Source organism: Notamacropus eugenii, chromosome 4 (assembly GCF_028372415.1).
Source record: "Notamacropus eugenii isolate mMacEug1 chromosome 4, mMacEug1.pri_v2, whole genome shotgun sequence".
Lineage (NCBI taxonomy): Eukaryota > Metazoa > Chordata > Mammalia > Diprotodontia > Macropodidae > Notamacropus > Notamacropus eugenii.
This window is the reverse complement of record NC_092875.1, coordinates 74,013,065-74,038,132: the sequence shown is the minus strand read 5'-3', so window position 1 is coordinate 74,038,132 and position 25,068 is coordinate 74,013,065. Positions and strand designations below refer to the sequence as shown.

General features: G+C 48.9%; 2 protein-coding genes across 3 annotated transcripts in view; one reads left to right on the top strand and one right to left on the bottom strand.

The window, feature by feature from the left end:
* The first annotated feature begins 1,077 nt into the window (after positions 1 to 1,077).
* On the top strand, positions 1,078 to 23,038 carry LOC140499928 (3-galactosyl-N-acetylglucosaminide 4-alpha-L-fucosyltransferase FUT3-like). Its single transcript, XM_072601936.1, has 3 exons — positions 1,078 to 1,309; positions 2,416 to 3,518; positions 22,577 to 23,038. Exons 1-2 carry the CDS (start codon positions 1,260 to 1,262, stop codon positions 3,515 to 3,517), a joined length of 1,152 nt encoding a protein of 383 aa, XP_072458037.1. The 5' UTR covers positions 1,078 to 1,259; the 3' UTR covers position 3,518; positions 22,577 to 23,038.
* Positions 14,842 to 25,068, bottom strand: part of NRTN (neurturin) — a 43,203-nt gene continuing 32,976 nt past the window's right edge. For both annotated transcript variants that reach the window (XM_072601938.1, XM_072601939.1), the window contains exons 2-3: positions 24,292 to 24,490; positions 14,842 to 15,761 (exon numbers count right to left, since the gene is read on the bottom strand). In XM_072601938.1, coding sequence (XP_072458039.1) covers positions 15,313 to 15,761; positions 24,292 to 24,463 — 621 coding nt within the window. In that variant the 5' untranslated portion in view covers positions 24,464 to 24,490 and the 3' untranslated portion in view covers positions 14,842 to 15,312. The remainder of the gene's footprint in view (positions 15,762 to 24,291; positions 24,491 to 25,068) is intronic.

The following is a 25,068-nucleotide window of genomic DNA, read 5'->3' as shown; positions in this document are numbered from 1 at the left end:
CCACCTCCAGAGGAAAAAAAAACCTGATAAATAAAAGTATGCCTAGTATGGCTTTACATCTGCATCTACATCTATCTCTGCCAAATAGTGGTGAGGGAGCGAGGGAGGGAGACAGCTTGGAGCTTGAAATGTAACAAAAAAAAAATTCAAATTAAATTATTTTAAAATTTTGATCATAATTGTAAAGTGATTAGCACCGTGCCTGGCACATAGTAAACATCATAAAGATATTAACTTTATCATCATTTTATTGATAAATGATAAAATAAACTTTATTATCCTCTCTCTCTCTCTCTCTCTCTCTCTCTCTCTCTCTCTCTCTCTCTCTCTCTCTCTCTCTTCCCCTCTCTCTCTCTCATCTATCTCTCACCCTATTAAACTGTGGGCTCTTTGAGGGCTAGGACTATCTTTCGATTTTCTTTGTGTCCCCAGGTCTTATGACTGTGCCTAGCACATAGTAGGTCCTCAATTAATGCTTACTGACTGACTAATTGCATAGCTGTTTGCAAGTTGTCTCCTCCATTAGACTTGAAGCTCCTTGAGAGCAGGGCTTTCCTCTGTAACCCTAACGCATAGCACTGTGCCAGGCACATCTGTGTTGTGGCTGTCCAGTTGTTTTCAGGGCTATCCGACTTTCTGTGACCCCATTTGGGGTCTTCTTGGCAAAGATCCTGGAGTGCTTTACCATTTCCTTCTCCAGCTCATTGTACAGATGAGGAAACTGAGGCAAATGGGGTGAAGTGACTTGCCCAGGACCTCACGGCTGGTAACGGTCTGAAGGTTTTCTTGACGCTAGGGCGGGCACTCCGCCGATCCACTGTGCCCCGAGATGCCTTGGCTGGCACAGAGCAGGGGCTTAGTGACTTTACTGACTGAATATCATACTCTTGGAACTTTAGACTCATAGATTTTTATGGACACTCGGAACCTTAAACCCCACAGACTCTCAGAATCTTAGACCCTCAGACTCTCAGGACTCTCGGAACCTCAGACTCTCAGGACTCTCGGAACCTCAGACTCTCGCGGGCTCTCAGAACCTCAGAACCTTCCGACTGCCGGAATCTCAGAGGCTTCGAAGTTTCTGGAAAGTCTCCGGGTCTCCGGCTTCACAGCCCAGGATGTGGGAGGGGGAAGGGCGCAGACCGGGACCAGACAGCCAATCACAGGGCGAGGAGCGGGGAGGGAGGCGGGGCTGGCCCTTCTCCACTTCCTGTCTGGGCAGGAAGTCGTCCAGGCTCTAGCATCACGGCGTCAGGCACATGACTGAGACGGAGCCGAGCTCGAGGCTTGTCATGTCGTCCCCTCAGAGGTAGAGTCGCGCTGTGGGAGATGGGGGAGGGAGCAGAAGGGGGTGGGCAGGGTGGGGGCGGCCCTGGGGGCACCCCCAGGTGGGGGGCTGGGGCGGGGGGCCCAGGCTGCTGACAGTCCCGCGCTCCTCACGCCGCTTCTGTCTATATACATGTATAAGTATATTACACACACACGCACATACATGTATACATACATGTTCATACATATATATATTTTATCTTTTCCTCAATTACATGCTGAAACTATTTTTTGGAACGTTTTTTAAAGTTTTGAGTTCTAAATTCCGCCCTTCCCCCCTCCCCCTCCTGGGCTGTCCTGTGCGGGCATGTAAGTCATTTGCCACGACCACTTCTGCAGCAAGGAGGCAAGTGTTGGACGGGGCAAACGAAGCTCCGAGTGGGGCGTGGGGGGCACCTGTCCCTAGGCTGGGAGTGGGGAATAACTTAATGTCTTAGACCTGTGTTTGGGAGAGGTCCTCCACTGGGATAGGGAACCTTCTAGGCCCTCAAGTGCGGTCCTTTGACTGAATTCAAACTTCGTGGAACAAATCCCCTCAATAAACAGATTTGTTCTGTGAAACTTGGACTCAGTTAAAAGGTGGAACCCAAGGACCTAGAGGGTCACAGGTTCCCCATCCCTGTACTAGACATATTGGCCTTGGCTCTAGAGGGGAGAACTTGGAGCAAGGGGTGGAAGGTACCTAGAGGCAGATTTAGGCTTAAAAAAAAGAAACATGAAGTTAAAGTTATGCAAAAGTGGAGTGGACCGCCTTGGGAGGTAATGAATTTCCCAGTCACTGGAGATCTCCAAGTGGGGACTGAATGGTCATTTTTTTCCAGAATGTTATAGAAGGTATTCTCAGTTGAGCAAGGATTGGACTGAGTGGCCTCCGAGGTCCATTACACCTCTGAGATTGTGTGAGGTGATAGAGGGAGATGGGAACTAGAGGGTGGGGGATAGGGAACTGGCAGGAAATAGGAAGTAGGGGAAGAAGAGGAAATGGGAGAAAAGGGGAGGTGGAAGCAGGGGTGAGTAAGGGCTAGGCAGGTGCTCACTCAGTCACTGACCTGCTTAAAAGCTCCATCCTTCCCCACTTCTCTCCAGTACCAACTGCTCCATGAAGGCCCAGGCCACCTCATCTCTCAAGAAAAAATACTTCTACTCCCAGCTGTTCCTGTTCCTGCTTTTGCAACTATTGTTTACCCTGAGTCTCCTCTCATATTGGTACCTGTTCCCTCTGTCTGTGCAGAAACCTTGCCTCCCTGCTCAGGTAGCACCATCTATCACCCCTGTGCTCACCATCCTGCTATGGACATGGCCTTTTAATCAGCGAGTGTCCCTTCAAGGACTCCGCTGCTCTGGCCCTTGGACCAAGGAGGCGAACTGCCGAATCACATTGAATCGTATCTGGTATAAGAGGGCCCATGTAGTCATCATCCACCACCGTGATGTGAGTAGCAGACCCTCTATGCAGCTGCCTTCTGAGCCACGACCAGCTGGCCAGCGATGGGTTTGGTTCAGTCTTGAGTCACCTAGCCATTTGAATAATTTGGCTGCTATGGATGGCCTCTTCAACCTGACCATGACCTACCGCAGTGACTCAGACATCTTCACCCCTTATGGATGGCTCAAGCCACGGGAGGGACCGAAGAACAGTTCCTTAGCTAGACCTCCCTATCCCAAAACCAAATTGGTGGCCTGGGTGGTGAGTAATTGGAAGGAAGACTCCAAACGGGTCACATACTTCCGGATGCTACAGCTGTATCTGTCTGTGGACATCTATGGGAAAAATCACAAGCCATTATCAACCAAAGACCAGCTGTCTGTCCTATCTGAATATAAGTTCTACTTGGCTTTTGAGAACTCTCTGCACCAAGACTATATCACAGAAAAGCTTTGGAACAATGCCTTGGCAGCCTGGGCTGTCCCCATAGTGTATGGTCCACCAAGGCACAACTATGAACGCTTCCTGCCCTCTGATGCCTTTATCCATGTGAGTGACTTCACGAGCCCTGAAGAACTAGCCATCTACCTAATGATTCTGAATAAGGATGAGAAGCGCTACCTGGCATACTTCCAGTGGCGGGAGCACCTGGAAGTGGTAACCAGGTCAGGCTGGTACCAGGAATTCTGTAAGGCATGCCGGATCCTACAGCAGCCACCCACCTACCGGACTCTGCCAATGCTGTCCAGATGGTTTTCCTGAGGTACATCCCTCCCTGTCCATAGCCCTTGTGTCTTCTAGTAGCAGTGAGTTAGTTAGATGTTCAGAAGGCTGTGGTGGGTTATTGCCTTGCTAGTAGACTCTTCTTGCATTGGGTACCTTTAGAGATATTTCCCACTAGCAACAGCCTTTTGTGATGTCCTTCCACTGGTGATGTTGAATCACATTCCCTACTGGTGACTGTCATAGTGATGTCTCCCATTCATGACCTTCAGTGGCATGTCCTAGTAGTGACCTTTGGTGATCTTTTCATCTGATGACATCTCTTACTAATGACCTTTGGTGATGTCTGCCTCTGATGACCTGTGGTTATATCCTATACTAGTGACCTGAGATTATCCCACCCATGACTTGCAGAGACACCAAAAGTGACCTTTGCTGATGTTTCCCACTAGTGACCTTGCCCACCGGTAACCCCAAGGGAGCTCCCACAATACATATTTGCAGTAACATTCACCATTGGTCAGTCTTCTGCAGATGACTTTTAAAGACATCCCCTACAGTAATCTTTGTTTACACTCTACACCCCCCACCCTTCCCTCGTATCCTGATGTTTTCTGTGATATTTTGGGGACACAGTTTCCTAGACTTCCCTTTTGTGTTCCTGGTACTTAGCAAGAGTTCAATAAACTTTGTTGATGAGGATATAGAAGAGGATGGTAAGTTTTAGGCCCAGGGAGGATCTTCAAAGTTATTTGGGTAGGGAGATGATAGGAGCTGATTGTCTAGGGCTTGCTTTGTGTGCTTCATGGGATGAGGTCCCAGAAAAGCCGGTAAATAGGATATGTCTTAGAATACAAAATGTGCCATTGGAGGGACCTTAGAGACCATCTAATCAAATCAACCTTCCCCCCCCCCCTTATATACACAGGAAAATTGAGACCCAGAAAAGGGAAGGGACTTATCAGAGCTGCACTCAAGGGGTCAAGGGCTGATCCTAGACTACAACACAGTTCCCTGACTTTCAGCCTAGGATTCTTCCCATGGCATTCCTTCTCCCAGTAGGACTTTGATGACACAAAGCCAAATGGATACATTGAATGTCATAGTCAGGATGTAGAAAGGCTAGAGCAGTGGTTGAAAAACTCAGATAAAAACAGATGCAACCCCATATTGACTTGTGTTGTTGGTCAGTCATTCAGTCATGTGTGGCTCTTCATGGCCCCATAAACCATAGCATGCTAGGCCTTTCTGTCCTCCACTGTCTCTCAAAGTCTCTCCAAGTTCATGTTCATTGTTCCTATGACACTGTCTATCCATCTCATCCCTTGTCATCCCCTTTTCCTTCTGACTTTGATCTTTTTCAACATCAGGGTCTTTTCCAATGAGTCCCATCCTGTCATGTGGCCAAAGTTTTTAAACTTCAGTGTTTGACCTTTCAATGAATAGTCTGATTAGCATATATGTTGTGTTGTGTTTGTATTTTATTAAGCATTTCTCAATTACAGTTTAATCTGGTTTGAGAAGTGGGGGAGGGGGTGGGGGGGGAGCATGGGAGTGGCTCGGGTAGTAAGTTTGACTCCTCTGGGCTAGAAGACGACTGAATCAAATGAAGAAATACAATAGGAATAGATAGCAAGTCTTGGGTTAAATAATTCAACTTTACAAACAGGAAGGGCGAGGGATAATTAGAGAGTAGATTACTGAAAAAGAGCTAGAGGCTTCAGTGGACTGCAAGATCAGTAGGAGTTAACATTATGATGTGGCCTCTGGCTGCATTAAGAAAGGCACCATTCCCAGGAACAGGGAGGTGAGAGTTCCACTGTTTTCTGCCCTGGTCAGGCCCCATCTGGGCATGACAATTTAGGAAGGACATTGAAAAGCAGGAGAGGGTCCAAAGCATGGCTACCCAAATGGTGAAGGACTTTAAATTCATATAACATGAAATTGGTTGGGGGGAGGGAGAGAGAGAGAGAGAGAGAGAGAGAGAGAGAGAGAGAGAGTGTGTGTGTGTGTGTGTGTGTGTGTGTGTGTGTGTGTGTGTGTGCGCGCGGTGGGGGGAAGGGGAAATAGCACATGATAGCTCCCTCTTTATCTGAAAGGCTGGTCATGTGGAAGGTGGATTGGCCCCAGAAGGCGAAAACAAAAGCTGTGGGTGTTATAAAGAGGTACATTGAGGTTGGATGTCAGGAAGAACTTTCTCACTCTGAGAGCTGCCCCAAAGTGGGATAGGCCACTATTCCATAGGGAGATGGTGGCTTCCTCTTCTTGGAGGTCTTTAAGGAGAAGCTAACTGACCACTTGTCAGGGAGGTTACCATGGATATGCCTTTTTGGATATGTATTGGACTAGATCAGGAGTGGGAAACCTTTGGCCTCTTGGCCACATATGGCCCTCTAGGTCCTCAAGTGCAGCCCTTTGACTGAATCCAAACTTCACAGAACAAATCCCCTTAAAAAAAGAATTTGTCCTGTAAAACTTGGACTTAGTCAAAAGGCCACATGAGAACCTTGAAGGTCAAATGTGGCCTCAAGGCCGCAGGTTCCCCACCCCTGGACTAGATCATCTACAAGGTTCCTTTCAACATTAAAATTCTGTGATCTGTGATTCTGAGCCACAGTGTTACTTTTGATCAGACAAAGTGATTTCCCCACGGCTCTATTTTCTTAGTCCTCATCCTTCTTGTCTTCTCTGCAGTCTTTGCACTCTTCTCCTTGATACTCTCTTCTCTCTAGTTTTTGGGAGGCCCTTCTCTTCTAGTTCTCCTTATACTTACCTGGCTGCTCCTCAGTCTCCTTTTCTGGATTTTTATCACACTTGCTAACCATGAGTGTCCCTCAAGGCTCTGTCTTTGGCCTTCTCTTCCTCCTCTTTGCTGTTTTCTTTGGTGATTTCATCTGCTTTCATGGATTCAGTGATATCCTTTATACAAAGGATTCTCAGATCTAAATTTCCAGCTCTAACTTCTCTGCTAACCTCCAGACTCACATCATCCAACTAGATGTACTGCAGGCATCTCAAGCTCAATATGTCCAAAACTGAATTTGTTTTCTTTCCCCCAAAACCTTTCCTCTTCCTAGTTTCCCTATTATTATTGAGGGTACCAATATTTCCCCAGTCATCCAGGCTCACACCTAGGTGTAATCCTTAACTCCTCACTCCTTTTCTCTCTCCATATTGGATCATTTAGTTAGTCAATAAGCATTCACTAAATCCTATGTGTCAGGCACTGGACTAAGGGCTGGGGCTACAAAGAAAGGCAAAGGACAATCCCTGCTCTTAAGCTCACAGTCTAATGGGGGGGGGACAATCTGTCAACATTTATTAAGCACCTACTGTGTGCCAGACATTGTACCAGTGCTAGTAGGCAAATACATACATACATACATATATATAGAGAGAGACATATAGACATATATATGTATGTATATATACACAAGCTATATACAGAATTAAGAGAGATTGAAAATGGCTTTCCTATAGAAGGTGGGATTTTTGTTGGGACTTGAAAGAAGTCAGAGAAGCCAGGAGGCCGAGATGAGGAAGAAGTGTTCCAAGCATGGGACACAGCCAGAGAGAATGCCCAGAGCTGAGAGGTGGATTGTCTTATTTATGGAACAGCCAGGAGACCAGTGTCATGGGAGCAGAAAGTACGTGAGGAGGTGTAAGATATGAAAAGAATGGGAAGGCAGTAGGGGCCTAGGTTATGAAGGATTTGAATGTCAAACAGAGTATTGTATATTTGATCCTGGAGGCAGTTGAGAGTTTATTGAAGAGGGAGGTGACAAGGTAAAACTTGCACTTTGAAAAATCACTTTAGTAGCTGAATGGAGAATGGCCTGGATCGGGGAGAAACTTGAGCCCATAGACATCCCAACAGCTATTGCAGTCATCCAGGTGATGAGGGTCTGCACTGGAGTGCAGTCAGTGTCAGAAGACAGAAGGGGGCATATTCAAGAGATGAGGTAGAGTTGAGATTGACAGATTGGCAATAGCTTGGTTGGGGGTGTTTGTGAGAGAGTAGGGAGTCAAGGTTGGGACTTGAGGGCCTGGGAGGATGGTGGTATAATTGGTCCTCAGGGTGATACCATTGCCATAGCCTTCAGATTAATCTCTCTGCCTCAAGTATCTCTTCTCTCTCCTCTACTCAGCCATCCAGTTGGTCTTCCTAAAAGCCTGATGATGTCATTCTCCTTTTTTCAGTAAACTCCAGTGGTGAGCTGTCACTTCCAGGATCAGATATAAAATCTTCTTGGCTTTCACATCCTTTATAACTTGGCCTCTTCCTACTTTCCAGTCTTCTCATGCTTTACTCTCCGCCACTTACTCTGACCCAGTGACACTGGCCTCCAGCTCCCACTTGCCAACGTTTTCGTTGGCTGTCTATCCTCCATGCCTGGAATACTCTCCCTCCTCATCTCTGCCTTCTGACTTCCCTGGCTTTCTTCAGGCCTCAGTTAAAGTCCTACCTTCTGCAAGCAGTCTTTCCCAGTCCTACTAATCTTAGGACCTTCATAGAGAAGAGAATGCATAGATAATCTAATCCAACTCATACCCCAAAAGGCATCCCCATTGTAACATACTCAAGCAGTGATCATTTTGTCTCTTCTTGAAGACCTCCAGGTAGGGGGTGGGGTGAGAAGAGCAGTCACTACTTCAGAGACAGTCCAGCCCCACTCAGAGAGCTCTGTTCATAAATGAGCATTTCCTGGCTTCAAACTGAAGAGTCCTGGCTGGAATTTGGCCCTGTGCAGGGAAAAGAGTAGTAGAACAGAGAGGGGGACCCTAGGGGACTGTGCAAAACAGGGAGCCCTCTTCGAGGCTCAGTGGGCAAGGCTGGGACTGGCCCTGGGGACAAGGGGCCCTTTAATGGTGCTCAAGAGGTTGGTAATGACTCTCAGGCCTGTCCTGGGCATTCTGGCAGCCGGAATGGGATAGTCAACCTGCTTCTAGGACTTAGACAACTGTCATGCTTCAGACCCCCTCAGAGCATAGAAGTGAGAGGTGACATATAAGAACCCCAGCTTGGGTGAGGTGAGGAGGAGAGGGAAGGAAGAGAAGCAGGCCAGGGCAGAGTTATAGAGTCCAGGATTAGAGAGCACCAGAGAATCTGCATTTGGTATGTATGGGTGTACACATCTCTCTGCATTTCTGTGTGTCTGTCTGTTTATGTGTGTGTCTTTGTACGTGTGTATTATCTTGTTTGTGTGTTTCTACATCTATGTATATGTATATTTCCTTGTGTCACAAGCACTTCTTAAATGTTTGTTGATTGACTGAATATGTCTGTGTCTTTATCCACATTTCTGTGTGTTTTCTCTCTGGTTTTCTCAGGACTAGAGCCTAGGTGGGGACTTAGGGATGGTATAGTGGGGTGGTGACAGGGGGTTTGCTGTATGAATCAGGATCCCCTTCCCTTCTGCCATCCAAGGGGCCCCTAGGCCAGCTGAAATCAGGATATGGGAGGGCACACAGGAAAACCTTCCCCTCACCCCATGTTCTGGAGGTGCTCTGGCCCAGGACCAAGGTTTACCTTAACTGCCAATTTGGGGTTGGGCTCAGAATGTGGGGCCTCCTGCTCACCTCTACACATGTCCAACTCCCTACTTTGGACCTTCCCAACAGGGCCTGGTATCCTAGGCTTCCCCCATCACTCTCATTCCAAGGGTGGGGAGTGGGGCAGACACCATAGCTCATCTCCCCCCAGTGGCTGAGACCTCTGCAGAATCAGCAGTAGGAGGTTCCTGAGAACCCCAGTTTTAAACCACAGCTTGACCACAGCCCCAGCAGATTCAGACCTCAGGCTTGAGGGCCAGTGGGAATGGGACCTTCCCAGCCAAGCTCACAGGGAGGGCTTCCCACAGCAGACCACCCTGGTGGCCTGCCTGAGGGGCAGGGCCCCCACTGTCTCTCCAAGAGGCTGCCTGGTCCCTGGCCCCTGCCAGCAATGTTCACCCTGAATTTCCCTTCTTTTGCCACAGGAAGAGTTCAACAAATCATAGAAATTCAGAACTGGTAAGGATATTTGGACATAGAACACAGGATGCTAGAGCTAGGGAAGGCTTTGGAACATACAATGTCAGAGTTAGGAGGGACCTTAGGATACAGAACCCAGGATGTCAGAGCTGAGAGGGTCCTTAGAACAAAGGATATTAGAACTGGGAGGGACATTAGAACACAGGGTGTCAGAGTTGAGGGAGACTTTAGAACACAATGTCAGAGATGGGAGGGCCCTTGGAACATAGAATGTCAGAGGTGGGAGGGACATTAGAACAGAGAATGTCAGCTGGGAGAACCCTTAAAACACAGAATGTTAGAGCTGAAAGGGGCCTTAGAAATCATCTAGTCTAAACCCTTCATTTTACAGATAGGGAAACTAAAGTCCAGGGAGGGGAAGTCCACAGGAGCAGAAATAAGTCAGTATATAAAATATTCATACCTAGGTACTTTGGGAGGCTACCACCATTGCACTGTCCTTGCTCTGGTCACAGTCCCTGAGCCTCATCTCTTGGAAAGTCCTTCCTCTGCCCCTCCCACTATAGTCAGAGAGCAGCTAGTTCAGGTCCTCCAGCATAGAAGAAAGAGGTCTAATGATGGGTTCTACTTCTTGGTTCCACTGCTGTCCTTTGGCAAGTAACTCAGCCACTCACTAGCTCTGTGATCTTGGACAAGTCTGATATGTAAAAGGATTGACCAGATGATCTCAAAGATTCTTCACTTCTTTGATTCTCCTCCATTAGCTCATATGTTAAATAGGAATGCTAAACCACATGCTGGCTTTCTCTCTGCTCTGGATTGCAGGTGATGCATTTTGGGAATGCATGAGGACCTAAGCCAGATACAATCCTGGCATTATTTGGGACTAAGGAATTCCTAGCTCTCATCCTAACTAGATCTAAGTCCCAGTTTAAAATCTTCCAGGAGTCAGAAGTTAGGGATGAGTGGCTAGGTAGCCCCCCAAATTCAGGCTTTCCCCTTTGAGCCATGGGCCAGAGTACAGCCAAGAGAAGGAGCAGAAGGGTCAACTTGTGCCCCCCAGGGCCATTCACTTATCAGCTCCCTCCCACTGAGGAGTGGAGATGCCTCAGCCTGGATCAGAGGGGTCAATTTCAGAAACAAAGCCAGTGGCCCTTCCCACCCCACCCCCACAAACTGGCTACGCAGCTGCTCAAGCACCCAGCACATCTGATGACTCGCCCAAAGGTTCCCATAGGACTAATGGATTGCTCTTTCTCTCTCTCTCTCTCTCTCTCTCTCTCTCTCTCTCTCTCTCTCTCTCTCTCTCTCTCTCTCTCTCTCACACACACACACACACACACACACACACACACACACACACCACACACCCCCAACCCTAAGGGAAACAGCTCTCACTTTCTCACTGTCTGAGGGTCTCTATTGCTTTGACTCTTTTTCATCTCTTTGTCAATTTCTTTCTGTTTATGTCTCTCTTTGAACTTGAACTAAGCCTACTGATGCTGAGGTTGGACAAGTCTCTTCTCCTTCCTGGGCCTCAGTTTATTCCCATGTAAGATGGCTGCCTAAGGTCCTTTTCGGTGCTAATGTTCTATGAGTCTTTGATTTCCCCGAGCTCCCCCAGCCTCCTCTGCTTCATCCCAGAGGTAGCTACTGCCTCAGAAGCTGTCCACAGGATGGGTGATAGTATCCTGGGTTTTCTCAACTAGAAGGAGCCACAGAAATCATCTGGCCCACTCTTACACCCAGTTCAGGAATCTCCTCTGCACACTCCCTGATGGGGGCTCATCTAGTTTCCCCTTGAACACATTCAATGACAGGAAACTTATTTTCTTAACGGCTTGAAATTAACTATGAGGCTGCCTACTTCAACCTCCTCTTTTTACAGCTATGAAAACTGAGGCCCAGAGAGGTTGTGACAGGCCTCAGTTCACAAATGGCAGAGCTTGGATTTGAACCCAGGTCCTGTGATTCCAATTCCAGCACTCTTTCTTCTAAGACAATTGGTTCCATTGTGGGCTATCTTTGAAGGTTAAAAAAAAAAATCACCCTTATGTTGAGCTGAAATCTACCTCCTTCTGATTTCCTCCGCCCTCCCACCATTGCTCCTTCATGGGACTTCCCTGAGCAAGTTTACTCCTTCTGTCTCACAAAGGTCTTCAGATATCTGAAGACAGTTGTCATGTTTCCTTTAAGTAGTCTCCAAACCAAATACCCCCAGGTCCTTCAGCTGACCCTGTGACCTAGTCACAGTCTCTCCCATCATCTTGGCTCAGTGTCTCCTAGATATATTCCAATCCTGCAATGTTCCCGTTCTTTACATGTGGCCCCACTATGGAGCCTAGTAGAGCAACTAGGTGGCCCAGTGGATAGTGTGAGGCCTGGAGTCAAAAAGACTCATCTTAGTTCAAATCTGGCCCCAGTTGTTTCCTTGCTGTGTGACCTTGGGCAAGTCATTTCACCATGTTTGCCTCAGTGTCCTCATCTGTAAACTGAACTGGAGAAGAAAGTGGCAGAACCACTCCAATATCTGCCAGGAAGACCCCAAATGGGATCATGGAGAGTCTGACATGACTGAAAAAAAGAGCCCAGTAATCCATGTGTGGCCAGGGGAATGTTCAGTGACTCTGAACACCCTGGTTCTGAATGCTATGCTTCTCTAAATGCCATCTAAAAATAATCATAGGATTTAGAAGAAAAGGGGGCTCAGGGATCATCTAGATTGGCCCTCCATTTTGCAAAGGAGGAAAGTAGGGCTCAGAAGGGCCACACAGCTAGCATCAGAATTGGGATCATGGATCCATTAGACTGAAAGCCGGAAAGGATCTTTGAAGCTTTCTAGTCCAACTATATTGGGAAACTGAGGCACCAAGGAGACAAGTGATTTGTCCAAAATCACACAGGCAAATCAATGGCAGAACTGGATTTGAACCCCGTCTTCTAATTTGTATCCTGCACTCAACCATGCTGACTAAATTAGCTTTTAGAGAGGCCAAAAATGCCAATGGAGGGAAGAATTGCATGCTCCCCTTGGGAATAGATCCTTCAGTCTCACATGCCCCAGGCACAAGCTTACTTGCCAGCCCAATGGGTCCCCAGCTGCCAGGGTCCAGGGGGCCCTGTTTTCTTACATTGCACATCTCCCCGCCTCCCCCAACCCCCCAAGGGGCCCTGTCTCCCTCCTACTGCAGGCTCTGGGCCGTGGGATCAGGCCTTTCTCCTGTGCTGTGGGAAGATTGATTGGGTTCTGCCAACAGTCCAGAAATCTGATACCCCCCAGGGGCCTGGGACTGTCAGGAATCAGGGCAACAACAGCACACAAATAAAACCTGGGTCCTTCTATCTGGGAACACCCCCTCGATCAGCCCCAGCAGCCAGGCCCAGCAGGGGGATGGGCCCCCCTTTAGCTTTGGCTGCACGCTGGGCCAGGCACTCTGGGGCCCAAACAATTTCCCCCCAGGCCCTGGAGGGAGAGAATGAAGGTAGGTATTTTTAGCCCAAGAAAGGAGATGGTTGATTTAGAATTTGCTTAGGGGGCCGAGGGGAGGGGAGGAAGTCTACTAGGGTGGAGTAGGGTGCTAACTGTAGGAAGAGCTTGACATTAGAAGCTGGGAAAAAGCCTTTGGCCGGCTGTGCAACCTTGGGCAGGTTACTCTACTTCTCTGGGACCTGGTCTCTCTCTCTCTGTAAAATGAAGAGATTGGACTAATCTCCAGGCATTCTTCCTTGCCCAGGCAGAATGAGGCAGCAGAAAGGGCACCCCACTGGAATTTGGAATTAGGAGACCTGAGTTTGAATCCTGGCTCGAGGCTTTGCTAGTTGGCTGGGCATCTCAGCTACAAAACAGGGCTGACAATGCCTGCTCAATCTGCCTCGGTCTGGGCCAGGAAAGCCCTCGGTGTGTTGAAAGCATTAGAAAAATCAATTCTCTTTCCAGTCACCAAATCTTTGGTAAATCTCTTGTCCTCTCTGGGCTTCAACTCTCTCTGAAGAAGCTGGTGTGGGTAGCCTTGAAGGTCATTTCCAACTTTAAATCCCATGATCATTTAATTTGGGGTTCTTTGCCACCAGAGCCAGCCCTAAGCACTTCTGTCTCTGGCTGAGGTGCACAGACCTCAGGACCCCCTCCCCATCCGTTCCTTTAGGACAGGCAGAGTGTTGAGGAGGAGAGCAGAACGTAAGTGTGGTTGGAGATAGCCTCAAAGGGAGAGTAAACAAAGTGACTCCAAACCATAGGAACCAGCCACAGCCCCTGGGTAACCTGGGACTTTGAATAACAGACTAGCCAACCCAAACCACTCAATATGGCTGTTAGCATCATTACCTCCCTGCTCTGAAACCAGGCCTTGTTGGGTCTGCAGAAGGACCAAGTTTGCTGGGAGTGGTTGCTGGTTTTGGGTCTCAGAGCCTGGTGGCATGGGGAGCTTGGTAGTTTAGTTAGTTAGTGTAGTGGGGTGAGGGCAGGGGAACTTGACTTGAAACCATCTCACTACCTTATTATCCCGAAGGAAACTTTAGCCTGACCATCCTATTTTCTTATCTCCCCAATGGAAACTCTAACTCAATTATTCCTGCTGCCTTATCTACCCAATGGAAACCTCTCCAACCATCCCACTTCATAACCTGGGACTCTGAAAAACAAACAAACAAAACCAAACCACTCAATGTGGCTGTTAGCATCATTGCCTCCCTGCTCTGGAACTAGGCCTTGTTGGGTCTGCAGAGGGACTTGAGGTTGCTGGGAATGAGTACTGACCTTGGGTCCCAGAGCCTGATGGCATGGGGAGGTGGGGCTAGGATGTGGACAATCAGTGTAGTGGGTGAAGGGAGGGGAACTTGACCTGAAACCATCTCACTACCTTATTATCCCAATGGAAACTTCAGCCTGACCATCCTAATTTCTTATCTTCCCAATGGAAACTCTTAACTCAGTCATTCCTACTGCCTTATCTACCCAGTGGAAACCACTCCAACCATCCCACATCCTCACTCTGATGGAAACTTTACTTCAAACATTCCACTTCCTTTTTATTTCAATGGAAACTCTATCCTAATTATTCTGCCTCCTTAGCACTCTAATGAAAATTAACCTACCTACGTCCCACTTCCTTCTCAACTCAGTGGAAATTTTACTTCTTCCATTCCATTCCCATATTATAGCCATGGAAACTCTATTCCAGTCATCCCACTTCCAGGTAATGGTTAAGTGGAGGGAAATTCTTAGGGACTTGAGTGATTGAAAGGAAAAGGTGTCAGGCTAGGGCCATTGAGAGCTTCACGGGCTGCTGAAGTTGGGGCCAGCCCTCCCTCCCTCCTCCGTCCACCTTGAGGCTGACCGCATCCTCTCTGATCTGTATCAACATCCTCCTGAGGCTAGAAGGAGACAGATAGAAGTATCCACTGATATTTTATATAGGTATAGATATTGCAAGATTCACATATATAGAATATAATTTCCTGTACAAGGTCAGTTAGTTACTCAATGAAGTATATACAATCAGGCCTGGCAGGGGCACCGCCAATTGTAGGAACCTTTTGGTTCCTGGGACACCAACCCCAAGTGTCCTCTGTCTCAGGATCCCTTGAGTCCGTCATGCCTCGCCCTGGTTGGCATCTTGACCCCCTGGGTCCAGAGTATGGGATTCAGGGTGTCTGGTCAGGCCTCCTGAGGAGGTTACCCATGGCCAGGGTTCAGGATTACCCTGTCTTCAGCATGGTGGGGTGGCGAGGAGGGAGGTCAGAGGATTAGGAAAAGGGGTCAGCTTGACTGGTTCCCTGTGGGGACCTCCCATCTGTGAGTGTCAGGTTGGTGGCACCACACAGTCCCCAGGTGAGGTAGACAATGCAGACCCTGGGGACTCTCACACACACCCACACTCCTTGGCTGACAGTTCGCTGACTGTGTGGTAACGATTCCGGGAGTCCAGGAATGACACTTCCTCTTCATAGGCCAGGGGCCTGCAGCAAGGTCGGGCCCGTATTTTCTCCTTGCGCACACGGCGCCGCTGCCGTAATCTGCGCAGCCCAAGGTCATAGATCCTTGCAGCTGCCTCACATGTGCCGCTACAGTATCGGAAAAGAATGGTCTCATCTGACACATAACCCAGGCCAAGTTCACTGACACTGACCTCCAGCTCTCGCAGGCCACAAGGCTGATGGCGGACCCGGGCTCGCTTTTGCCGAGCCCCTGCCTGGCCTGAAAAGGGCAATGGGTGCCCGCCAGAGTGCCCTGATGGGCTTGACCTCTCCACAAGTGCAGATATGAGCTCTCGGATCTCACCCTCTGTGTAGCTCTCAAACAAGGCTCGGTCTACAAGGGAAGAGAAACAGGGAGATGGGGTTAGCATGGTCACAGGAACCCGTCCTGCCTTTGGTGTGGCATAGGGTCAATAAAGAATGCTGACTGCAGAGTTGGGAGAGTTGGGTTCGAATCTGGCCTCAAATACTCAGTGACTGTGTGACCCTGGGCAAGTCACTGGGCCTGTGCCTCAGTTTCCTCAACCATAAAGGGGGGTTAATAATAGCACCTGGCTCCCAAAGGTGTGTGGATTAAATGAGATGTTATTTGTAAAGGACTTAGCACAGTGCTTGGTACATGGTAGCTACTTAATGCTTCCTTCCTTCCTTCTTTCTCTTCTTACTCCTTCCCTTCCCTTCATCCTCCCTGTCCTTCTCTGGATCCAATTTTTCTGCTTTGTAAGATAAGGAAGTTGAAACAGTGTGTAGATGTTGTGGAGAAATGGGTTTTGGTGCAATACAGGATTTGGAATTGGAAGAACTCTTGTTGATTATCTAATCTTATCCTGTTCTTCACTTTATAGATCAGGAAATGGAGGGTTGGAGAGGTCACAGCTTGTCTGAGGTCCTGTCTCTAAGGTCAGAGCTGAAACTTGAACCCAGGTCTTTGGGTAGATGCCAAGTCAGGATTCTTTCTGAGGTGATACATTACCTCTAGTAGGTCACAAGGATTGTCTAGCTCAACTCTCTCATTTTACAGATGAGGAAACTGAGGTCTGAGGTGGGGAAGAGTCTTGCCCAATGTGACACAGGCTGGAAGATCTGGGATTCAAATCTGGGCTTTGTTCACATTAGCAGATCATTAGGAAGTCGATCACTTCACTGCCTCGTTGAGTCTGATCCTAGGACAGCATCCTGTCTAGCCAGGGCCAAGCCCAGCCAGCGGGGGAGGGAAGAAGGAGGTGAGGGTTGCCACACCTCTTAGGGAGTTGTTTCTGCCACATGTCCCAGACACTCCTTATTTCCAGGACTTCTATCCTGGAGGAACATTCTCTGAGCCTGAAGCCCTAGCATCTGTGGGGATCCAGCTGTTACACATCTGATTCTTATGACCGACCCTGCATCAGCTGCATTTTCCCAACTGCCCAATGGCTTAGCAGGGGGGGATTTCTGGGGCAGCTGGAAGGGGGCTAAGCTGCATGGGCCCCACTGATCTTGGCCAGTTAGAGGATCCGCAGTGCCATCATTTCCCTCCCAGAGTAATAAGTCCTCCCATTTCACGTCTATATACACATCATGGTCCTTGGGGTCCTTAACCAGTGCTAAGCCTGGACCCTTACAAATGCTGCCACCAGGCAAGCAGGAAGGGGCCATCTGTCCCTAGGCACCAAGGCCCAGAAAGGGGCAGTCATAAGAGGGGTAGGGATCAGGCTAGGTGAACCCTAACCCTAGCCCAGGTGAACTCCTTCCTGCTCTAACATCTGTAGTGGGAAGGAGTCCAGTCCTAAGACCTGGATTCGGTTTCTGGTCCTGCCACTGGCCCGCTGTGTGATAATGGATAAGTCCCTCCTGTCTCTGGACCTTAATTTTCTCATCTGTAAAATGAAAGGTTTGGACTAGATGGTCTCAGATTTCCTTTTCATCTCTGACATTTTTCAGTTTGAGGTTTATAAATGAGCGCTAATGGAGCAGTTTCAGGCACCATGATTGGTGAGAAGAGGAAGACAGGAGCCTAGATTCAGAGCAAGGAGGAAACTTCAAAGGCCCTCAAGTCCAAGCCCATCATTTCCAAAAGAGTAACTAAGTGCCTTACCCAGAGTTCCACTAAGTATAGCTAAGTTACCACTACTAAGTTACTACCGCAGAGTATCTGGCTTGGATTTGAACCCAGGTCTTCCTGAATCCAAGTCTAGTGGATTCTCCACTATGTCATGATGCTTCTGCAAGATCCTGAGCACATGGAAGGCCACCCAGGTTAGGGCTTCCCAGCTTGCCCTGCCCAAGCCTGCTTTTTCCAGTCAGGGATCCCAAACAACTAAGATTTACCAGTAGGGCTGAGGACAGGAGCTGGAACACAGCCCTGTTCATCCTTTGGGCTCAGGGAGGAAATCCTAGGATTAGACTCTCCTCCCGCCAGAGGCAGCATGGGGCCACACCTGGATTTCAAAAGGAGGAATAGAAAATGTATTGGGGGCCCCCAGCATCTGTTCTGGGCTGGTCTTTTTGGAGATGAGGTAGGGAGGGCCTTCTAGGCAGCTGGACCTAGTCAGGTACAAGGCTGGGTTAGGGACACAGAGAAAAGGCCTGCAAAGGCTCTGAGGAGAGGTTGGCATCCTGGACAGGAAGCTTTCAGCAGCTGGTTCTAATGCAAGGCAGGGGTACTTAGCATGGGCCCCTCTGGTAGTTAGTCTGGGGAAGCCTTGGGACCCCTGCTCAGAAGAATATTTTCAAATGTAAAAATAAAACACATTGGATTGCAAAGAAAACCAATTGTATTGCAGTATATAGAGTATGTGTGTGTGTGTGTGTGTATACTCTACGTATGTGTATATACTATATAAGCATGTTACACATACATATACACAGTGCTTATACTGTATGTGTGCATGTATATATAATATACAAATGCATGTATCATATTGATATATGTAACACATGTGTACATCTATTCTATATACTGTATTGTGTATACTATATAAGTACATATACATATATGCATATGTTTGCTATACACGTGTATATAATACACATACTGTACATGTATGTATAGTTAACATGCATACACATGTATTATTTTGATACATGTGACACATGCCTACATGTATGTCTGTATACTGTATGTGTGTATATATGTGCACACATGTATATACATTTTTAACAAACAAGTTCATGGCCCCAGGATTAAGACTGTCTATGCTACAAAACCAGGAGAACAATTTATACAATCGTGAAGACAGACAACTTTGAGACACATGGAGATCAAACAAGGCAATAACATGCTGTGGTTCCATCACGCTGCCCACCTCCTGACAGAGGGGACAGACTTAGGGAGCAGACAGAGACACATTTTTGGGACATGGCTAACAAAGGACTTTGTTTAACTTGGCTATACTTATTTGCTATATTTTCTTTCTTTTTCAGTGAGGGCAGGGAAAGAGAGATGGGAAGGAGAGAAAAGAAATAGTTGTTGATTAAAAAATGAAATTAAACTAAATTTAATTTTTTTACACAAAGCAACCCCTGCTCCAGACCGCAGTCTCTCTCCATCCTTGTTCCTTTTGGTTTCTGACTTGTCCTTCTTTTTCTGCTTCCGCTTTTGATTTCTCATTAGTTTGTGTCTCTCATAGTCTCTCTGTCTCTTTGCCCTTTTTTTGGTTACTTAGAACTGCTGACAGTCAGAACTGGAAGGGATCTTAGTGACTAATTCGACTCTCCCTGAGGAAACTGAGTCCTGGAGAGGGCAATCTAGTCCAATTCAAACATTTATTCAATGCAAGACACTGGAATAGTAATCAATATTTATACACCACATCCAGGTGTGCAGAATGCTTCACATATCTCCTTTCATTCGAGTCTCAGCCCCTCCCCCACAAGACTGGCACTCTAGCTAATGTTATAGTCATTTGAAAGATGAAGAAACTGAGGCCAAGAGTTCAGTGTCTTGCCTAGGGTCAGAGTGTTGGGGTGGGGGGGGGGGCGGAGTTTTAGAAGCAGCACTGGATACGGGCTTCTTGACTCCAAGCCCACTGCTCCATTCATCATGCCAAACTGTCCCTCGAGAAACTTGGTTCATGGAATTGTTGGAACCTCTCTAGGCTCGGAATCCTAGACTTCAGAGCAGGGAAGAACCTTAGTGTTGTGCTCCCTGTTAATAGATGCTTCAGTTGAGACTGAAGGAGGGGAATGGTTCCATGCAGCATGTCACAGCTCACTCTTCACCTCCTGTCTGTTCTGCTTCCGTCTCCCTACTCTGTTGCTCTCCCCTCTCCCAAGGGGCTCTTTGGAGACACACATGGCAGCTTCACTAACCCCACAGTCAGGAAGTACGATTTTAAGTATTTCATTCAAAGGAAGCTGAGGAGCAGGGCAGGGGAGAGGAGAAGAGACAAGGGAAGAGACAGGCCTTTGGAGAGGAATGTCCATCTTGTCCTGGCCAAGGGGAGGGAACCCTGGCTCTTTCAGTAGCTGGAGCCTGGCTGGAATGGGTAATTCTGTTTTCCTATAGTTCTCAGAATTCCCTAAGGGAAGAGGCCCTAACAATTGATTTCCTGGTTTCCAAGGAAGGGTACATCTGACTATGGCATGTGTATCCACACCATAGGGGAGAGGTCAAGGGTATTCCTGAGATGAGGGATCACCTCATTCCTCCTCTGGCATCCAGGCATGTTCCTTAATGGGGCCCACAGAGAAGTGGGCTGGGATCTCTTAGGGAGGAATTCCGCATATGCAGTCATTCATGTATAAATACACCTGTCACTGTCTAATGTGTGTGCAGATGTGGAACTGTGGCAGGAAGGGGGCTACGGCGGGGGGGCTTGGGGCTCCCCTGCTGTGGGTTGTAGCCATCTAAGCCGGAATAGCCCAGGTGTGTGTGGTTTGTGTTTGGGGGCACCTGCTAGGGAAGACCTGGCTCAGGTTGGCTGGCTCAGCTGGTAGCTTCCGATGTGTTTCCTGGCAGCCCTGGCCCAGGCCTGGTGGGGCTCCACTCCAGGGACTGAGCCCATGAAGTCTGGACCCTGCCTGTTCTCCAAGTTCCATGATCCCTGTTCCGGGGGCTCCAGATTGGCTTCCCTGTCCTCCATATTCTGAGGTCTCTGCCCTTGGAACTCATGGCGCCCTCCATGTTGTGATTTTTTTAAATGCCCAGTACATTGTGGATTCTGAGCTGTGGTGGTACCTTGCCCCATCCACCTTGCTGCAGGCTGGCTGTCCTCTTGCCCACACCCTCTGTTTGGGTAAACAGGTGGCTCTGCTCAGCCAGAGGATGTCGCTTACAGCCAAGGCTGGCAGCTGACATCATGGTGTGGGACTGGAGCAGGGAGAGACAAGCAACCCCTGCTGTTTCCAGATGTGCCTGCTGAATCCCCAGGCAGGGTGGGGATAGGGAAGCTAAGAGGGACAGATGGGATAGCTGCCTCACCACAGGGAGAAGGTTGCAGTGAAAGCAGGCTGCTCTGAGGCATAGGATGCTGAGGGCCACCCAGGCCCCAAATATGAGAGTCACAGCTCTGAGGACATCCCTGTTAGCACACTCAGATCTGCTCCCTCATTATTTCACAGAGTTCATGTAATGCAGAGAACAGAGCCCTGGGTTCTAATCCTAGTTCTGCCCTTAATGCATTGTGTGACTTTGGGCAAGTCACTTCTCACCTCTTCGCCTCAGTTTCTCTAGCTGTAAAAGGAAAGGGTTGGAAGTGATAAAGCCCAGGTTTCTTTCTAGCTCATTCTATGCTTTAAGGGCACTTCTTGCTCTGGCATTCTGGGATGCCCATTCTAAGACCCTTCCAGTACCAACATGCTACATTCTGTGTTCTAAGGTCTCTTTTAGCTCTGACTTTATGTGTCTGAGTTCTAAACTGTCATGTCTACCCTGAGCCTCTGAGCTCCAAAACAGCACAGTCTGTATTTTCCCCACAACTAATCTGCACAAGACCAGGCACATTGGGGGAGGGGGAACCCCATGCCCTGGTGGACCAGATCGTGCTCCATCCTGGGAAGGAGTCCTGAAAAGGAGTCGGAGGCAGGAGGAGGCTGCCCCAGGGTCCCTGCCTTGTCTCTCCAAAGGCACTGCCTGGGTCCCCTCCGGCTCTTGGCCCCCAGCATAGGGTGTAAGAGTTGTTCCTGTGTAATCTGCAGCGCCTGTGAAGGCTTTTCCAAGCTCCTGCCTGCGGCCCGGAAGGAAGTGTGGTTGCCTGTGTGGTTCCCTCCTGTTTGTCAATTGTGAATGCAATAAAGCTTGATTGTCTTATGTGAAAGGGCAGCTTTTAGGGCATCAGAGGGTAAAGTAGATGGGCATGGGCACATGCCACCACGCCCACCATGGACACAGGCACACTGTCGTGGTATATACAGACAGGGATGGCCCTCTGGGAGCACAGACATTCCATACACTGACAGGATAAGTGTGCAAGTGCTTGGGGACAGGGGACACAGGCATGCCTGTGGGCATGTGAGTGCGCATCTGTATGCTCACTGAACCATCCACGCATGCCTGAACGCATGCACTTGTGTGATGTGTATTACATGCATACGTGTGTGATGTGTGAGCGTGTGCATTCGCTGGCCCAAGTCCATCTAAGCGTACGTCTGCACATTCACAAGCACTCCGACTTATGCAATACTGTACACGCACTCAGTCCTGCACTCACACATGATACACAATGCACACATGCTTATTTGTACACATACACATACATACATATGCATGAATGTGCTCTCCTGTGGCTACCCATGACACCGTGGGAAAAACATCCCCCTTTCTCACTTGCACAATTGCTCACACCTCCTGAAATCGAATTCAGCTGCTAATGGAACTGGCCCCACAGAGGGGCTGGCACCTGGTCTGTCCCATAGGATTCAGACGCTGCCTCCTCCTCAAGGTCCTGACTGGCTACAGGTCAGCAGCCCCCTTGTGAGGTGGAAAAAACCTTGGACAGAGATTCAGTCAAAGGCTCTAGATTCAAATCTTACCTATGCTACTTCTTTCCTGTTCAGCCTCCAAAATGTCACTTTGGACCTCAGTTTCCTTCATCTGTAGCATCAGGGTGTTGGCATCAATCAGGGGTTCATAAAGTAGATCCCAGAGCCTTGTTTTTAAAAATGTGTTGTTAACTACAGTTCATTATTACCGGTTTCCTTTGTAACCCTCTGCATTTCATTTTACATAAGGGTCCAGCAGGTTCCCCAGACTTCCAGAGAGGTGAGGACACAGAGAAACCAATGACGTCTGCACTGGGGGATGCTCAGGGCCCCTTTCCGCTCTAGCTCCCATCCTCTCCAAGGCTAGAAAGGGTGGATGGCTTCCTGGATCCCCATTGCTAAGGACACAGCTTAGAGATCAGCCCCTGAAGAGATGCCCATGAGAACTGCAGCTTGGCAAGGGGGAGGGAGGGAGGGAAAATCTCAGGGTGAGCCCTAGCTGGGCATCCAGTCACCAGGCCCCCATGAGGGCTATGTTTTATCTCTACACACACACACACGCACACATGTGCTTCTGTACCTGTCACCTCCCCCATTAGAATGGAAGGTCTTTGCACACACAGACTGTTTCACTTTAGTCTTTGTGTCCCCAGCCTTAGTACAATTCCTGGCATACAGCAAGTGCTTAATAAATGCTTCCTGATCATTGTTTGTGTGTGTTGTGCCTTGTGACTGTGAGTGCATCTGGGAGTCCTGAGTTCAGCGTGCACCTGTCTCTGAATTGATCTCAAATATGTCTGTCTCCATATATCTCCCTGTCTCTCCATGGACTCTGCTCAGTTGGACCTTTCAGCCTGAAATCTGTGGTCCTAGGATTCTTCATCTTCTCTCTGAATATATCTCTGCCCATGTCTGGGAGGAGGTCTGTGTGTGCGTGTATATGTGTACGTCATGCATTTATTCCCTAGTTTGGGCTCAGGGACCAGGCACGAGGCCATGGACTGTGGGGAGTGAAGCCTGGCGCCGGGGAATGAGTGGGGTGGGGCAGGGGCTCCAAGGGGAAGGGGTGGTGAGTTTATTGACATTGGGGTGGTGGTGCTGGGTGGTAGGGGGAAAGGCCTTGGGGTCTGGCTAGCTCCCAGGATTGGGGGTGTGTGTGTAGGGGGGTATAAATCCTGGATTTCAGCTTACTTTTTCGACTTCACTTAGCAGCCAGTACAGTCTGGGGGTGACTTCTATAGAGCTTGGATTCGTAAAGCACTGTGGCAGTGAGGGAACAGGGACTTGCCAAGGGTTGAACTGGCCCTATGCCTAGCTACAATATGAAGCTGTCCACTTGGCCTAATCGAAGCACCCTGTCCCACCTCCCACTCCACAACGAACTTCTGCCAGCCCCTGGAAGCCCATCAGAACCACAAGAACACCACTATGTATATAGTGGAATCCCCTCATTTTACAGGGAGTTACAGTCCGTACTCAAGTCCTCTGTCTCCAAACCTAGGGCGTGCAGAGGGGCTCTGGAGGAAGGTGAGAAGGTGTGGCAGGGTAACCAAGAGGAAGAGGCATGGTGGGGGAGGACCATAGGATACCACCAAGGGTGCAGGTTGGGTGGGAGGCCCTAGGGCACAGGGGAGCTCCTGGACATACTTGAAGCCAACCTCAGTGCCTGCTGGCCCAGGCTGGAAGGAGATGGCAGCCTACTCTCCACCTGCAAGTCTCCCAGCCTGGGGCTTGGGAGGAAGTAAGAAATTAATAAAAGTCTGTGACTTCAGTTTTGGTGGTTGGGGGGCAGAGTCAGGAAGGGGACAAATGAGAAGAGAATAAAAAGCGGGAGACTGGGGGACAAAACAGGAGAAACAGAGGGAGAGACTAAAGAGAGAGAGAGAGGGAGAACAAAAGACAGAAGAAAAGGGGAGACAGAGAAAGAACAAGGGGTCGAGCAGACCAGGTCCAGAGAGCCTTACACTGTGAGATGAGGGGCCAGCGGGGGTCCAAGGCCCGAGGAGGCCTGTGCAGCGTGGCTCGAGCACCGGGTCCCGGTCTTCGGTCACTGCTGGCCGGGCCTCTGAACACCCAGACGGAGAGCATGGAGCTGCAAAGCACAGAGACCAGGGCCACCAGTTTCCATAGCTTCATTGTCAGTCACCACGGGACATTGGCCTCCTGCAAGACACGTGGGCAGCAGCACTTAGCTGGGAAGCCCTCAGCCCTGGGAAAGCCCTCAATGCCCCAGAGGCCCTTAGAGAACTGCAGTCTGTAAGTCCGGCTCTAAGTGCAGGAGAGCTCTGAGGAGGGAGGTGTCTCCAGGGGCTCTAATGATCAGGCAGGGCTTTGGGGAGGGGAAAAGGAGGGGGATATGAGCCAGGCCTTGAAGGATGAGGAAGATGTGCAGAAGGGAAGAGGAAGGGGAGAATGGTCCAGGTGGGAGGCAGTAACCTGGTCCAGGCTTCTGGCAGGGGTGGAGATGTGCCCAGTGTGACCTGGGGTCTGTCTTGGCCCTGTCACTGACTTTTAGATTCCTTTCCTTTCCTGGACTTCATTTTCCTTATCTGTAAAATAAAGGGCTGGTAAGGATTGGGTGTACCTTGAGTTTCCCTCCCCCTGAAGGTACTGAACTAGAGATAGGAGAGGGAGGGGCTTGGAGTTCAAGGTCAAGGGGTCCAGATATGATGCTCTGGGCTTCAGGAAATTACTGAAACGGGAGAAAAACCTGTGGTGGTAGGTGTCCTTGGGGAATTACA

What these genes read in the sequence shown, in the direction of transcription:
- LOC140499928 (XM_072601936.1), top strand. Translation starts at nt 1,260, where the DNA reads ATGACTGAGACGGAGCCGAGCTCGAGGCTTGTCATGTCGTCCCCTCAG. An exon ending in GTCATGTCGTCCCCTCAGAG is followed by an intron (nt 1,310 to 2,415) that starts GTAGAGTCGCGC and finishes ACTTCTCTCCAG; the next exon opens with TACCAACTGCTCCATGAAGG.